General features: G+C 37.8%; 1 protein-coding gene across 1 annotated transcript in view; it reads left to right on the forward strand.

Moving 5' to 3' along the window:
• The window catches only part of LOC127456476 (adhesion G protein-coupled receptor L3-like), a 369,401-nt gene that overhangs the window by 267,837 nt on the left and 87,574 nt on the right, over positions 1 to 13,990 (forward strand). Inside the window, exon 11 of the mRNA XM_051724997.1 lies at positions 10,301 to 10,339. Within this exon, the coding sequence (XP_051580957.1) occupies positions 10,301 to 10,339 (39 nt within the window). The remainder of the gene's footprint in view (positions 1 to 10,300; positions 10,340 to 13,990) is intronic.

The following is a 13,990-nucleotide window of genomic DNA, read 5'->3' on the forward strand; positions in this document are numbered from 1 at the left end:
CTCTTTCTTGCAGACAGTATGTAAAGCAGGAAGTAGGAGAGCAGTGGGTGTTTTTTTTTAATGATGTCCGTGTTTGTCAGGTTGAATGATCACCCATGTTCATCTTCGCTCTCGGGAGTCAGTTTAAAAAAACAACATTTTGCTCGGGCAAAGAAAAACTCTCGCTATCCTGAGGCTCTCTTATTCTGCAGCATGAATAATCACCGCTGTTATTAAAGTTTCAGTGGAGTTAAAGAGGTCCATTTGATGTTATTTTCTCTAGACCTGCCTGCAATTTGACTTTCTTATCATACACATATGGCTAGATCAGAGATGCCAGCGTTATCAAATGAACGTTTGAAACTCACAGTGTGTATTCAGTGCAATGTTCACTATGTGTTGGATTTGATAATTTCTTGAACGGAAAAACAAAGTTTTCTATGAAAAGTGTTTTAGAAAGTAACTTATAAGTAATTAGCAATGTCCACTTTTTCGATGATGTAATCAGTAAAGTATTTTAGGGAAGTAATGAGCTGTCTGTAGTGGATTTCTTATTTTGAGTACCTTACCCAACACCAGTGGTGTAGTAGTGTCTGAAGAGGTGGGCATACTGTGAATTTATGATAAAAAATAAATAAATAAATAAAAATAAACATGCACCCGGTCTCTAAAATTCCCTTATTTACATTTTTATACAGCACATATGACCAAACAGTTGGTCAAGATTACGATCAAAGAACATATTTCAAACAAGCAATAAAATCTGACAATACTGATATCATGAATTGTGATTCTTTACCTCATATTGCGCTAAAAAACACAATTGTCCCAGCTTGTATAGCTAATGCACGTGTGTTCTTGAGTTGATTGACAGTCTGTATCTAAAAGGTGATTGGCCCTTTTAATTGTAAGGCGGGACTTCCTTTCTAAATCCGTTGACTGTTGGGCGCTCAGGGCTCTTTGAGCGTTCCAATTTCTCCCATTCATTTAAATAGAAGTGGCCCATCTCTGCTAAATAATGTCTGGCCATACGTATCACCACTTATTTCAGGTAGGCATATGCAAAATCCCAAGAAAGATAGGTGAGCATACGGCGTATGCCTGCATATGCCCTTGACAACACTACTGCCCAACACATAAGAAAATGTCGGTCACGACTTGTGCGTCTTCACTTTTTTGCTTAGAAGTATTAAAGAGCCCATATTGTCCTCATTTACAGCTTCATAATTTTATTTTGGGGGTCTACTAGAATAGGTTAACATGCTTTAATGTTCAAAAAACACATTATTTTTATCATATTGTACATTGCTGCAGCACCTCTTTTCACCCTCTGTCTGAAACGCTCTGTTTTAGTTCCTGTCTCTTTAAAGCCCCCCTTTCCGAAAAGCTCAGTCTGCTCTGATTGGTCAGCTGGCCCAGTCTGTTGTGACTGGTCAACGGCCCTTACCATAACCGAGTTTCAGCTTAAAGTAGCCCTTAGGCGGGCATTAAACAAATTTGTTACATACTGACATACCTAAGTCACAGAAGTAATGGCTGGACTGCAAACCAGGCTTTTCAGGCAGTTCAGGAGGAGTGTTTTCTGTGGGAAACAGTGAGTAAAACCCTTTGGCATTGACTTTGTGCTTTGTAACTTTGCAGACCTTTTACATGCACAAACAGCTATATTACACACTAAAGGAAAGGTAAAATCCCAAAAAGCGTAATTGGGACTCTTTAATGTTTCATGGACGGTAAAAATGTTTGGTTAATGGTCTCAGTTCACCCACCAAATTAATTTTACACCCTGAATAAACTTGCATTCTCAACACTGGCCTAAGTTTCTCCTGATGTATGTAGAATAACTCTACAGATATGCAATTAAAATTAAGTAACCTGGGGATGGTTTTTAAAATTGTTAGACTGTAATTTCTGTGAGTAAGATGCCCAACAGTTGAACATAAACACCTATGTTCCACGTGTCTTCTGCAAAATTCACACTTTGTTTCCACCCACGCTTCTGCAGACTTCACTTTCCACCAGCAGCCAGGCGAACGCTCACCAGCGAAAGTTTCCTAAACGGGACTGTGACAGTCACATGCTCTGACATAGGCCATCACACTCTCCACAGCTGTCATACTAATTAAACTAACAGGGTTCAGTGGTTATTTTCAACTGAACTCGCCTTTAAATTTCACAGCTGTAGATTTGAGCTGCTGCGAATGTAGAGGTGTTGCTCGAGACTGAAATGACATCAATGCAGAGACCATTGATTGTATCTCATATAAAGTCAAAGACTCTGTTCCAAACTCTAGTGAGCTGCCTCACTGCTCTTCTACTAAGTCAGAAGCCTAACCGAAATGTAACCTCATAAGTGATTTACAACACTCTTCATGGGCTGCAACTGCATTGTCTTACACGACACCTCCATCACACCCGCTCAGGACACCATCCTCTCGACACACTCCACCGAATGGCAGCCAAATAAAACTGACTGATAGATTCCTTTGATAGCACGACAGTGGGTTTAGCAACTGACAGAGGGGATTGAGACGGTGAAGGGCAAGATCAAGTCACTCTAAGGATCATGAAAGCTAAAGGATCACTAACGTGAACCGCTAAAGAGTGACCGTAATGGGCTCAGCTGCATGAGCACGCTGTAATCTGCGGCAGGTGCTTCTGAAAATGCCTGCCGTTAACTGCATTTGCATTCTGTTATAGAGCAAAGGCCAAATTCCAGATTGCATTTGCATGCCCTCGAAGACTACTTCGCCCTTCCTCAAGATCTTTACTAACAGGTTAATTACCTCACTCAAACACATATATAGGTAGTGTGAATCACCTTGGCACCAACTGAAATGAACTGGGCCTCACACAAGACACCAAATATATGGTGATTTTTGATCACACTTCACTTAAGGTGTATGTGTGTGTGTGATTATTAATATCAGATGACCCCTTCCTCCATCCTCGGGGCACCAGCTAAGGAGTTTCACCTTAACAGTAAAAGAAATATGTAAATATGTTAATCTGAAGGATTCATACAATTTGGCCTAAAATTTAGAGCTCTTCTGTATCATCAACACAAGGAACACACATTTAATAAAGTGAGTTTTATTTTCAAAAAGATAAACAAGAATAACTAACAAAACGATACTAATATGCTAAAAGAAAACATAAATGAATAGGTAAATAATTAGCATAGGATGGAAAGATGTAAGTGTTTGGATTGGATGTAGCAATGGCAAAGTATGACTGTTATCTTATGGAAAGATAAATTGCTGTTTCTCTGTTAATTAATAAGATGAAAACCTTATTTGTATTTAAACAAATAACATTTATTTGCTAGACATTTGATACGCAGTTTATGCAATCTAAAAACATTAGAAAAGCATAAACTGATAGTATACACTAATGCCAAGGTCTCTGGAAAGAGGTTTAGTAGTGATATTTAAATTCTCCTTGATCGATCGATGAGCTCGGTGATAGCGATGTCTTCCACTGGGACTCAGGGACATGTTACAGTGGGGAAGGAGCTGGATTCCGTTTCAACAGCCTTGGACACGATGGAGCTGAGGAATGCCGATCTCCTGGAAGCACCAAGGGGGTTCTTGCAATCTGGAACACGCAGATATACAGCCCTTAGGTCGGTGCAGTTTTTTTCATCTGGAATACACAGATGCACGAAACTTGAAGAGAAGGTTTGCTGACCAGAGCTATTGCTGTAGTTATCTCCCTGGTATAGGGATTCCGAACTTGGCGTTGCAATAGTCTCTTAAAGTGAGACTTGGTACTTGGTCGATCTTCTGCTGTCTCTCGGATGGAGACTAAGAATGTTGGATGATCTGTTATCCTCTCTCTCATGGAGTGAGACTTAGCATGTTGGATGGTTTGTATTCTGTTACATCTCCTACCATGCAGACCAGAGATTCAGAATGTTCATTATTATTCTGTTATTGCTCCCGAACTCAAACAGCTGAGAACACAGAATGAAGACGTGTTTTAGAAGTGTATCCTGTTAATGACCCTCTGGACAAGGACTCGGGACTTTGATTATTATTCTGTTATTGCTCCCAAACTTGAACAGCCGGGAACTCGGAACAAAGGTGTGGTCATCTGGAGGATAGTTTTATACCTTCCTGATGAGGAGATTTCAGTTTGGCACTTCTTGTTTCAGGGTTATGATTGGCTGCTGAGATTGGAGGGGGCCCACACAGTGTGGTTCACCCTCCCTTCTCTGTTTGGAATGTTTGCATATTTTAAAGTACATAGTTAGAACAATGTTTTAATGTCTCATCTATGCATTGTTCCTTTTCGAAGCCTGTTCAAAAATACTCTTGCCATTTTTCTGAAGATATAAAGACCAAACATGATATTGAAAGATTAAATATTATGTATGCATTAATTTATACCACCATAGTTCAGTTTGTGTGAACTATTGTGCTAATTGGACAACTGCAATTTACATAAACATTTCTGTGAATAAACATGGAGTGGGTGTGCTGCAGTTGGTGTCCATGTTAGGATTAAAAGTTTGTGTGTAAAGATTTGTCTTTGTGGATTCTTTGTTTCAACTTATGCCACATGGAAAGTTAATGCTGCTTCGAGAGGTCTTGAAGATATTTATGGTCTTTATCTCAACTCTGGACATAGGTCAGACCTTAGGATGGGGGTTTAAGATGTTGCTAAGAAACCACTCATGGACCAGTGAGAAGTCTTTTCCAACATGTTGGAAGGTCTGGGGCCTTACCTTCTGAAGTATCTGGTAGTTGTCCAAGCAGTTTATCTGATGGTTTTGCTTGGCATTTGTTTGTGTTGGTCCTGCCATGATCCAAACAAAATGGAGACACTCTTCTTTACCTTGACAGTTAGAGAGGGGCTCTGCCATAAACTAGCTCATGGAATGTCATCTGGTCCAATGGTTCACCACACATATGTGAGATTTCTTAGATATATTCTTTGGCATACTATAACTGACATCTGCACTGACAAAAAAGTGAATGGACAAGTGAACTTGAACTAAGTTACGCGCTAATCAGAATGCGTACCTTGTGTTTCCATAAAAAAGATCTACATGTAATGCAATATCCTAAACTGTCTAAACATGAGGAATTCACAGTGTAGTAACTTCTAAAAAGTAGCGAATACTTCAGTATGTTCATGATATGCTATTATTTCAGGCATATCTACACACTCGTGTCTATGACAACAGCGAGAAAAACAATGTTACATTATATTCACATGAAACATTATGTTGTTAATTATTTTTATTTGTGAATCTGTATACATATTATCAGACAGGCCTGCACTACAGTTAAAAAAAGTTTAAAAAAAAATATGGCCATAGCCTATCACTAGTCTTCCCTTTCCCCCGGTGACAACTGACATCACGGCACGTCACTTTTACCTTAGACTCGCATTGGAGCTCATCATCTATTTTACACACACAACTTGAGTTAATTTGATTTATTTACAGTTTTATTTACACAATTGCCACAGAAAAAGATGTCTGCTTTAAAAAGAAAACAATTTACGGATGAGGAGATCAGAGAAATAGGAGGGAGATTTTGACAATGAGAGAAGTGACACAGATGAGGAGATGCCCCCCAACCTCCAAGCCCTTGACGCTGAGGATGAAGATGCCTCAGCCACTGCTCCTACGCCTGCACACACAACACCAAGGGAGGTGGAGGAGGTAAGCTCTTCCTGCTGGTGTGCTACCAGCAATTTTAACCCTCCTGGACCTTGGGTTGCTTTTGATGACCGGACGTGCGGCGTGCAAAACCCTCCAGAATTCCCCAGTGAAGTCCGATGTTTTCAGATGTTCCTTGCTGAGGAAGTAATTGAGGAAATTGTTGAGGAAACAATCCGCTATGCCTCAGAGCAGCAGGAGAAAACACCAAAGATTGCAAAGTGAGTTCCAACAAATGCTCATGAAATGTTCACATTCCTGGTGGCAGTGCTCCTAATGGAAATTGGAGTACAGACCCCATGCTCTTGACACCATCTTTCGGGTCTTTGTTTTCTCTGGACTGCTTCCTTCTGCTCCTCCACTGCCTACACTTCTCCAACAATGCAATGGCAAACATCAATGACCCCCTGCAAAAAATCAGACACATATTCACTGCTTTCACTTCATCCTTTTGTCACATCTTTGTGCCCTACAAGGATCTGTGTGTCGATGAGTCGCTGGTGAAATTCAAGGGTAGGCTGGCAATTCGGCAGTTCATACCAACTAAACACCATGGATTTGGGGTCAATTTTTTTTGTGTTATGTGATGTGCTCACCGGTTACATGCAGGACATGATCATATACACAGGATCCACCACCGACATCCAGCACTATGAAGGCCTTGGAATCTCTGGGTCTGTTGTCATGATATTACTGGCCCCATACTTGAAAAAGGGTCACATCGTGTTCGTGGACAAATGGTACAGTAGTCCCACACTGTTCCAGCACCACCTGTCCCTGGACACAGAAGCTTGTGGGACTGTACGAGCCAACAGGAAGGGAATGCCAACATTCACCTGCAAAATAACAAAGGGCCAGGTTGAATGTAAAGAAAATGGAACACAACTGGCAGTGAAATGGCATGACAAGAGGGATGTTCACCTTCTTAACACCTCGGTGTCCATCCAAAGTGGGCCGCTCTGCCTTGGACACTCCACTGCATCTGACAGCTAGGCATTTCCCCTCCGAAGTCCGTCAGACAGCTTCCCAGGGCAGTAGGACCAGGCGGCATTGGAAGGTCTACCTATCCAGCACTCGCTGGACAAAGCAGAGGCACCTCCCCAAATTCATGTGTGTGCCATGCAACACTCCCTTGTGTGTTAGCCCATGTTTTGAGGAGTACCACACACTGGAGCATTACTGAGAACTGTGAAATAAAATAAGCAAATGTTTAATTAATATTTGTTATTATGACATTTGTATTAGTTATTGTTATATTTCCATTGTTATTTATTGTAAATTGTGTATTTTTCCTTGTAATTGGTTTATTATCTATGAAATGTGTGCATTGTGGGCTTTTGTTTACCACAAATGCAATGTCATTGAATGTTATGAATGCTATTTAGTAGCTTTTATGGTTATGTTGCTTGTATTTATTACAATATTTGTTATTCATTATATTGATATTTATTTTAAAAAAAAAGTTTCATCTATAAACAAATGCATATAAATATCATAGATCAAGAGATGAAATTAGATAAAATCACATTTTAAGGATAATGCTTATACTGAACTTATCTCTTGTCTCTCACAGAGCAAAGATACATGCTTTTTTTGACATCATGTGGCTATTTCTCTATATTCCCTATATACTAACACATTTGAGCATCTAATGGTGATGGAAGGAAACGGTGTGACTATACTGCATTACAAATGTCAAACATAGTAACTATGCCAACACAGAAACAAAAACAAAAATGGCTTCAAACTTTTTTAAATTGTCCAGCCAATTTTCACACACTGTTTGTTGGAATATGAGCATAGTTGAGCCAAACCCATCTGACATGAGACAGATCATAATCCAAGAGACCCGATTTCAGTCATGACTCAGTTTTGTAAAATGTGTATTTACAGCATTTTGCCTTCGCATTAGAGTATATTGCTGATGAATTGCATATCATTCTACTTTCAGTTGCAACCCATTCCTAATATTAGCATTAGAATATAGACTATACCTTACACAACAGCATTTGATCAAAGTGAAAATGATAAAACATTAGATCACGTATGTGCAATATGCCCACATTACACAAGCAGTGAACAGCACGAGCCATTACGTAAACTACGATAAATACAGATCGTAAACCTATTATTCATGCGTTTATCATGGTCTACACGTGTTTGCAAACAATTTTGGGAGCTTCTCAATCGAAAAAGACTTAAAATGTACTCACCAGTTGGTGGAAAAGTTGCATGTGGGAGCGAAATTCAAAGCCCCAGAAATAAAAGAAATTAATGTCATTATAAACCATTGGTTAAAACATTTATTATAGTTTATACATGTTTTAAACCAGTTAGGTTGCATCGTTTACCTACACTCTGTCCTCCAGCTCCAAGCGAGACGAGTCAGCTGTGAACAGGCATGTGACTGCCCAGTGTCACGTGGCAAGCTTGATGCGTCACACTGGAGTTTAAAATTTGATGCATTATGTAATAACCGTCGAAAATAAAATCACACTGGGGGGATCAGTTAAATAATATGAAGAGATATACGTGCGAAAGGGATAATTTGAATAGAGTTGTTCCTTTTCTGTTGTTCAACTCTGTTGGTGGGGTAGGTTTTGTGTGAATGACTGAAAAATACATCTGGATAAAGCATATTTTGTCCACTCATGTTTATAAAGATATTGCGATTAATCACGTCTAACTACAAAAAATATGCAATTAATCGCAATTAAATATTTAAATCGTTTGAAAGTGTGTATGTGTGTATACACAGTTGTGCTCAAAAGTTTGCATACCCTTGGCAGAAATTGTGAAATTTCGCTCCTTGAAACAACCACACCGTCTTTTTCCAGAGCAGCCTGTATTTCTCCTGAGGTTACCTTTGGGTTTTTCTTTGTATCCCAAACAATTCTTCTGGCAGTTGTGGCTAAAATCTTTCTTGGTCTACCTGACCTTGGCTTGGTATCAAGAGATCCCTGAATTTTCCACTTCTTAATAAGTGATTGAACAGTACTGACTGGCATTTTCAAGGCTTTGGATATCTTTTTATATCCTTTTCCATCTTTATAAAGTTCCATTACCTTGTTACGCAGGTCTTTTGACAGTTCTTTTCTGCTCCCCATGGCTCAGTATCTAGCCTGCTCAGTGCATCCATGTGAGAGCTAACAAACTCATTGAATATTTATACACAGACACTAATTGCAATTTAAAAAGCCACAGGTGTGGGAAATTAAACTTTAATTGCCATTTAAACTTGTGTGTGTCACCTCGTGTGTCTGTAACAAGGCCAAACATTCAAAGGTATCTAAACTTTTGATCAGGGCCATTTGGGTGATTTTTGTTATTATGATTTAAAAAGGAGCCAAACAACTATGTGATAATAAATGGCTTCATATGATCACTATCCTTAAATAAACGGATGCCAAAATTTCAATGCCAAAATTTCACAATTTCAGCCAGGGTATGCAAACATTTGAGCACAACTGTATATAAAATTATAGGTTAACATTTTTATAGGAAGAATGTTGGAATGTTAGTTGCAGGATAGTTCATCTAAAAATGGAAATTCTCTCATTTTCTCACCTTCATGCCATCACAGATGTGAATAACTTTCTTCTGCTGAAGACAAATGAAGGCATCTCAACAGCCGTCACTGCAGGAAAAACTGTTATTTTTTCCTGTAAATACTGTTGTCATGACAAGTATTAATCTCTAATGAGCTATTCAAGAGAATGGACAGACTCGCGCCGTGTTAATTAACTCAAGTGAGATTGTTAGCGCACGTTTGATTGACAGACCGCGTGAGCGCACATGTACTGTGTATGAACGCACAAGCAGACCAACCACCGCTCTCAAAACATATGCTTAGATATTATTTGTTGTTTTTATTTATTTATTTATATAACATCCTCTTGCAGTTGAATTCCCTCTCTAAAGTGATTCAGCAATGTAGAGAACTAGCGTAAATCTAATGAAAACAGACACCTCACAATTCCAAAACCTTGCCAGTCATTGAATTGGTTGGTTACTAGTAGGCTTTCCTAGTCCTGGTTTAGGAACATAACGTTAACATTGGTTCATGTTAACCAATAGCTCGCAATAAAAGCACATAACAATAGATTTGAAGAATCGAAAAAGAAGCGTTACTATTGGGATATGTGGAGATGCTCAGGAAAGTGAACTCAATCTTTAGCCTTTGGGAGTTTGCTGCAACATTGATCGTTTCGCCGTCAATCCGGGGGTCAGAGTGCCCCTTGATCATTTCGCTGTCAGTCAGGGCGGAGGCATCAGAAGTGCCAGGGGTACTTAAGGAAAATCTAGGGGGGATAGCCCCTCCTAGCCCACCCTTAGACATGGCTATGCTCACGTTCAGTTTTGGCTTCATTCTGGGATAGAATGGAAATTTGGATTCAAGACTGCCATGGTCAACCAGCTTCACCAGCTAAGTCTTTTCTGTTCCATGATGCACCAAACCAACATAAGCCAGTCTGGACCAGAATGGAAAACTTATGGTGCTCTAATGTGCTATTTTCCACATAGCAGTTGATCATTCTCAATAGTTTAAATAGGATGTAATTTATGATGCTTTAATGTATCTAATGTGTTTCTAAAAGTGTCAAATGTTATGCTTGTTACTAAAGTGACTCATTTTATTTTGGTTTTCAGCTGCAGAAAAGGGAGCGATCATGTCGATATTTTGTCCAGGTATTTTTCTCTCTATATTTATACCCCTCTCATCCTCATTTCTGCTGGGGTTTTCATGGAACTGTTTGTGTGAGTTTGTGCATTCTCCTCATTTGTGTGTTGATCATGTTTTTTTAAGGTCATGTTGTTGTCATTTGAAGCCGTAACCACCACTTTTGCAAATTACCCCTAGTCGTCTAGACACAAGTAGACGCTGCCTCCAATCTGAACTGGCAATATTTACAGTCAAATGACGCATTTGATAAAAGCTCAATACATTTCTTGAATTATTACACTTTTTAGGTTTAAAAAAAGTAGGTTTTCAGAAATAGTCCATTGAGAAACTCATTTCAATCGAATCCTATTTTAAATATTTACTGGGACGTGTCTTCCTCGGTGTCTATGGTGATTAGATTGGCAGTTGTTTCTGTTGAAGAGGAAGAGCTGCTTTTGTTCATGGCCTCAGTATTACCCATAATTCTGTGATTTTTGCATATGCGGCTTGTATGAGACCAGCTTAGCGTATTGTCTTTCGATATTTAAAATGGTTAGCTCACCTGAAAGTGAAATTCTGTCATATAGACTGAACAGTGTAAATATAGTATATAATGACACTATATATATTTTTTATGACATGCATTTCTTTCTTTAAAGGAACTATCCATTAAAGCAGGTCCACTTTTTTATATATTTTTTTAATTATTTTTAATATTAATTAAATTGTTGTACAATACATTAGAATTGTTAGGTTAGAACTTCATTGTTTTTTCAGCAATTACGTCTTTTGAAAGCAGAGCTGGTCTCAAATCAACAATCATCTGCAGCTTTTTGCTTGAGCTCTGCACGCACCCCCATTATGTAATGCTCCCCCTTTCCCGCATGCGTTGGATGTCACACAAAGCCTTCCGTGCAAAACAAAAGAATCGGCATGATGATTATTGGTGAACAACATCTATCACGACCAGTCAAGGATCACATTTCATATGGACATATGAACATAAATGTCTTTATGGAATATGCCCTGACTGTGATGAGCGAGACTCGAGGTCAGTCAGTCGGATCAGAGCGTGGGCGCTGAATATTTTAATCTGATCTCATCTTGCATGTGGGGTCAGGACTACTACTGAACACACTGATAACAAAATCCCTCATTTTGACATGAATATGATTCAACCTTGTTCTGAATGCTTTATACATGGTTTGTCCTTAAGAGAGTATCACAAATCTGACTTATGGACTCTGTAAGCTGTACGCACGCTCAGCTCTGTTATAGCTCTTATACAGACCAAAAAATAAATAAATAATACAAAAAAAAACTAAAACAATCTGTGCAGAAGAAAACTTAAATGTGTACATTAAAATGAATGAATGCTCAATTTCAGCTGAATAGGCTGCTTTATCTAGTGTCATTGATTTATCTTGAGCAAACAAAAGAAACATGTCAGTAGGAATACAAAGCCTCTAGATAACTTAAAGGAAACACTTTACATTCATGTTCTCTCTGTTAAGGGTTTGTAAAGGGGTTTATTAATGACTCATAACTCCTTTACAAATGCATTATAAATCATTTATATGCAGTTATAACAACATGCATAAAAAGGACTTTTGTGCAATATTTGCCAAATGGTGAGACTTTTTAATTCATATTATAAATGCTTAACACTTATTCAGCATTAGTATTGTTCAATGGTCATCAGGCTTTATTATATAATATATGCTGTGACTAAAGACCTGAAAAGTGTTTTTGCAAAGGACTTTGGGTAACTAGTACTAGGTAAGTTGGGACATGACTCAGAGTAGCATCATTCTTTGACATTAATGTGACAAGCATCAACACAAACGAGTCAAATAAAATATGTGCAGAAGAAAACTCAGTGTAGATTAAAATGAATGAATGCTCAGCATTTCAGCTGAATAGGCTGCATTATCTAGTGTCATTGATTTATCTCGAGCAAACAAAACAAGAAACATCAGTAGGAATACAAAGCCTCTAGATAACTTAATGGAAACACTTTACATGAATGTTCTCATTGTTAAGGGTTTAAAAAGGGGTTTGTAAATGACTAATTCATTTATAAATGCATTATGAATCATTTATATGCAGTTATAACAACATGCATAAAGAGGACTTTCGTGCAATTCTTGCCAAATAGTGTTATTTTTTAATTCTCATTATAAATTCTTAACACTTATTCAGCATCACTAACCCAGGTACATAAAGTTCAGTATGGTTTAATGGTCATCAGGCTTTATTCTATGATATGCTGTGAATGAAGACCTGAAGTGTTTTTGCAGAGGACTTTAGGTGACTAGGTAAGTGGGGACACAACTCGGAGTAGCATCATTCTTACTGATATTAACGTGAAAAGTGACAACACAAGTGAGTCAAAAAAACAAAATCTGTGCAGAAGAAAACTCAAAAAGGTGTGGATTAAAACAAACGAATGATCAGCATTTCAGCTGAATAGGCTGCATTATCTAGTGTCATTGATTTATCTCAAGCATACAAAAGAAACATATCAGTAGGAATACAAAGCCTCTAGATAACTTAATGGAAACACTTTACATGAATGTTCCCTTTGTTAAGGGTTTATAAAGGGGTTATTAATGACTAATAACTAATTTACAAATGCATTAAATCATTTATATGCAGTTATAATAACATGCATAGGGCTTTAGTGCAATATTTACCAAAAGGTGAGATATTTTAATTCACATTATAAATGCTTAATAACACTTATTTAGCATTAGTATTGTTTAATGGTCATCAGGCTTTATTATATAATATATGCTGTGAATAAAGACCTGAAATTGTTTTTTTTGCAGAAGACTTTAGGTAATTAGGACTAGGTAAGTGGGGACACGACAATGAGTAGCACCATTCTTTTGATATTAACGTGAAGTGTCAAAACAAGTGTCAAGACATTAATTACATAGCAAAATGACAATCCTTCTTTTAAGCTCACTATAATTATTTTACTGCATTGAGAAATCATGAATTAGGGCTTTTTATGTTTTTGATTAATACAAATATGAATAAGTATTTATTAAGTATTTATAACATACAAGTTAAAATGCTCACTATTTGCCACGTTTTGCATAAAAATTGCCCTTTTTTCATTCGTGTTGTTATAATTGCATATGAATGATTTATAATGTATTTGTAAATTACTTAGTCATTAATGAACCACTTTATAAACCCTTAACAAAGTGAATCTTAATGTAAATTGTTACCATATTAGCACATTAGCAACAGGTCTGTGGATTGTTCATGCTCTGCACTTACCAAAATTAAAAAGAGCATGAAAAAGGCTTATTTATTATTCAAGATGATAAGCAAGGAATTCAGTGAGTAACTTTAGCAGTATACAGTAAATCAATGGATTTGCTGTCACTGTTCAGTAGTTGATGTGTGCAGTAGAGAAAATACAGTCATATTCAATAAGAAGACTTGTATTTATCCACTGAGAGCTGAACAGTGCCGAGATGCTTTATTATTTTTGTTTCATGCACCAGTGCAGTGCTAGACTTATTAATAACTGTGACGGATCAATACCTGACCTGATCCGACATTAAGAATAGATTTATTTTTCGCCTTGTTCAGAAACAAAAGCCCTTAACTGAGTGTGCTTCAGGGGTCCAGAGTGTGTGTTTCTGAGGGGAAACGGGTTT

Source organism: Myxocyprinus asiaticus, chromosome 2 (genome assembly GCF_019703515.2).
Source record: "Myxocyprinus asiaticus isolate MX2 ecotype Aquarium Trade chromosome 2, UBuf_Myxa_2, whole genome shotgun sequence".
In the NCBI taxonomy this organism is placed as follows: domain Eukaryota; kingdom Metazoa; phylum Chordata; class Actinopteri; order Cypriniformes; family Catostomidae; genus Myxocyprinus; species Myxocyprinus asiaticus.